This window comes from Corticium candelabrum, chromosome 8, assembly GCF_963422355.1.
Source record: "Corticium candelabrum chromosome 8, ooCorCand1.1, whole genome shotgun sequence".
In the NCBI taxonomy this organism is placed as follows: domain Eukaryota; kingdom Metazoa; phylum Porifera; class Homoscleromorpha; order Homosclerophorida; family Plakinidae; genus Corticium; species Corticium candelabrum.
Window position 1 is genome coordinate 7,986,466 of NC_085092.1, and position 2,500 is coordinate 7,988,965.

Sequence of the window (2,500 nt, forward strand, 5' to 3'; positions counted from 1 at the left end):
CTATTTGTGTAACAATGGTTGCTTTACGTACCAATAATTTCTGTCCAACAAACGCAGCGAACTCAGAAACAGACTTTCAGTTGCTGGTTTTAGCTTCCATTTTTATTTCTTTGTTCACATTTCAATTGTCTAACTCGTTTACTTAGCTAGTCTCGTAATAACATGGTCGTGTGGTCATGTAACAATTAATGGTTGTGTAGCAAAAATTCTGTCAAACTAACATGCAAAAACTCAGTAAAAAGGATTTTCTCTTCTTCTAGTTTTTCATTTCATTCGTTTTGTCACCCGTCAGTCTCTCTTGCTTCTTAGTGGCATGAACAAAATCAAGAGTCATTTCACTCTTTTCGCAAAGAAATTATAATTGAGTCGATTCCTTGAAAGGGGATTCTTGATTCAATATTTAGCGCATATGCTATGGAGTCAAAATTGCATTCGTCTGGCATCGTCGTTATGTCAATTCATTTGATCGTTTGCTGTAATGTCTTATGACAAGTGCTGACATACATATATATCAACCACAATTGACACGACAAGAGAGAGGCTTGATTCGCTAGCCAATTATTAGAATGGCGGACAACAGCGCGGGCCTAGTCTCGCGTAGCCAGACCCTTCCCGCCTACATCCGGCAGACCTTCCCGCCTACATCCGGCAGGACGGAATGTAAGCGAAAAGGGTCACGCGAGACTAATCAGTATGCCACTCGGTTAGTTGAAAAAACAAACTCCGGAGCATCTCATTTCGGGCCGTCGGAAGCAATCTAGGCAAACTCTGACTCTACGTTTCGTCTCGGACGGTCGATCTCGACCCGCCCGCCGCATTTCGCGACGATCCAAGACCGGCGACCAGCGCGTCTAATTCTATCTATGCAAACAGACGGAAGTGGGCGATCATGTGATGCATGCAGTGAGTGAGCTGCAAAGTAGATTGTCTCACCAGAACGTGCATCCCTTTATCGATTCTTCCTTTCAAAGCCATGCGGTGTTCGTGAGTGAGCTGCGCCTCGCTGAGCGACTGGCCTTTTCTTGCCGGACTTGTGTGGAATGAATTGCCAAGGACATTCAAGTACACGAACGACCTCGCATCGGGATACTTGTTATGCTCTTCCATGGCATTCTTGCTTTCTGCATCCGTGCGATCACTGGAACGGCCTGTCGTTGCCATTTCAAGCTATAACGTGGTGGTCCGGAATTTCCTGTCTCGTGACCGGATGTTCTCGGAACCCACGTGCGCTAAAAGCCACCAAACCGGTAGCCAACTAGCGCTGACACTGAGTGTCCGTCTATCGGCAAGTAAATTAGATACTAACGCGATTTATTTTTTCACATTTTGCTTTTGTCAGCCAGTAGCCACTCGATTGTGATGTCTACCGTAGGAGATCGATGAGCATGACTAAGTACATACCCATCCCTACATACTGTACTGCACTGTACCCATCATTTTCTCAAAATATTTTCAAACGCTCTTATGAGTTATTTGCAAGAAATACGCTAGAGCTGTCTTATCTTGGGCATGCGTGATAATGAGTAACTTTGATGTCTAGTGACTCTATCATCCTATATTTCTAGTTGCATCAAGATGCAATACCTACATTTCTCATCATTTCTATCTAGTATGCTTTTAATTTTAGTGTCTATATATGTGTGTGTGTGTGTGTGTGTGTGTGTGTGTGTGTGTGTGTGTGTGTGTGTGTGTGTGTGTGTGTGTGTGTGTGTGTGTGTGTGTGTGTGTGTGTGTGTGTGTGTGTGTGTGTGTGTGTGTGTGTGTGTGTGTATTTAGATATACATGTGGTCGCAAACAGCTATCTGCTCCTTTTCACTCCTAGAGCACGCGACCTTTTCTACTTCGAAAAGCAACCTTGCGTGGCGGTGACTGGTTTCTTGTACTTCACTTTGTGCTGGCGTTCGTCTGTAGGTCGTAACGTCACAAATTGTTTGTTCCTCATTCGCTCGCAAACCGCTGCAAGTTTGTGCTCCATCTCTAGCTATATTAGCACTCAGCCTTTTCTCACTTTGAAATAGCAACTGCATGGTGTCGTTCGCAGGTCCCCTGCATCTATATATGCGTTGTCGTTCGTCTGTAGTTCGCAAAAGTTGACATTGCAGCAGGAAAGAGACGACGAAGCTGCGCATAGATATATGATTACACAAAGAGTTTTTCCTGAGTGCTGGCCGGCTTGAAACACGGCACATGTGCCCATCGATGGATCGCGAAAGCTTCTTATAAATCGGGACTGTCGAAACAGCTGCAAGCAAATATATACTTGGTCACCTAGACAGGATTACATATTATCCGATATTTTCTGTTTTCTCCGCCCACTAAGCGAATTGTATGATGCCCCAATTATATATACGCAGGAATTTGTGTTAATTAACATAAGTTGCCCAGGCGAAGAATGGGCTAATCAGCTAGTATATATAGATAATTTGAAAGGCTATCAAGTAACATGTATGTGACGTCGTTGGTCCATTTTGGTGTATCACGCACCGCCCACTTCTGAAGC

The 2,500-nt window shown here is 44.2% G+C and overlaps 1 protein-coding gene across 1 annotated transcript in view; it reads right to left on the bottom strand.

Moving 5' to 3' along the window:
* LOC134183534 (uncharacterized) overlaps nt 1–1,188 on the bottom strand; it is a 4,533-nt gene extending 3,345 nt beyond the window's left edge. The window contains exon 1 of the mRNA XM_062651111.1: nt 934–1,188. Within this exon, the coding sequence (XP_062507095.1) occupies nt 934–1,161 (228 nt within the window). The 5' untranslated portion in view covers nt 1,162–1,188. The remainder of the gene's footprint in view (nt 1–933) is intronic.
* Nucleotides 1,189–2,500: the final 1,312 nt, after the last annotated feature.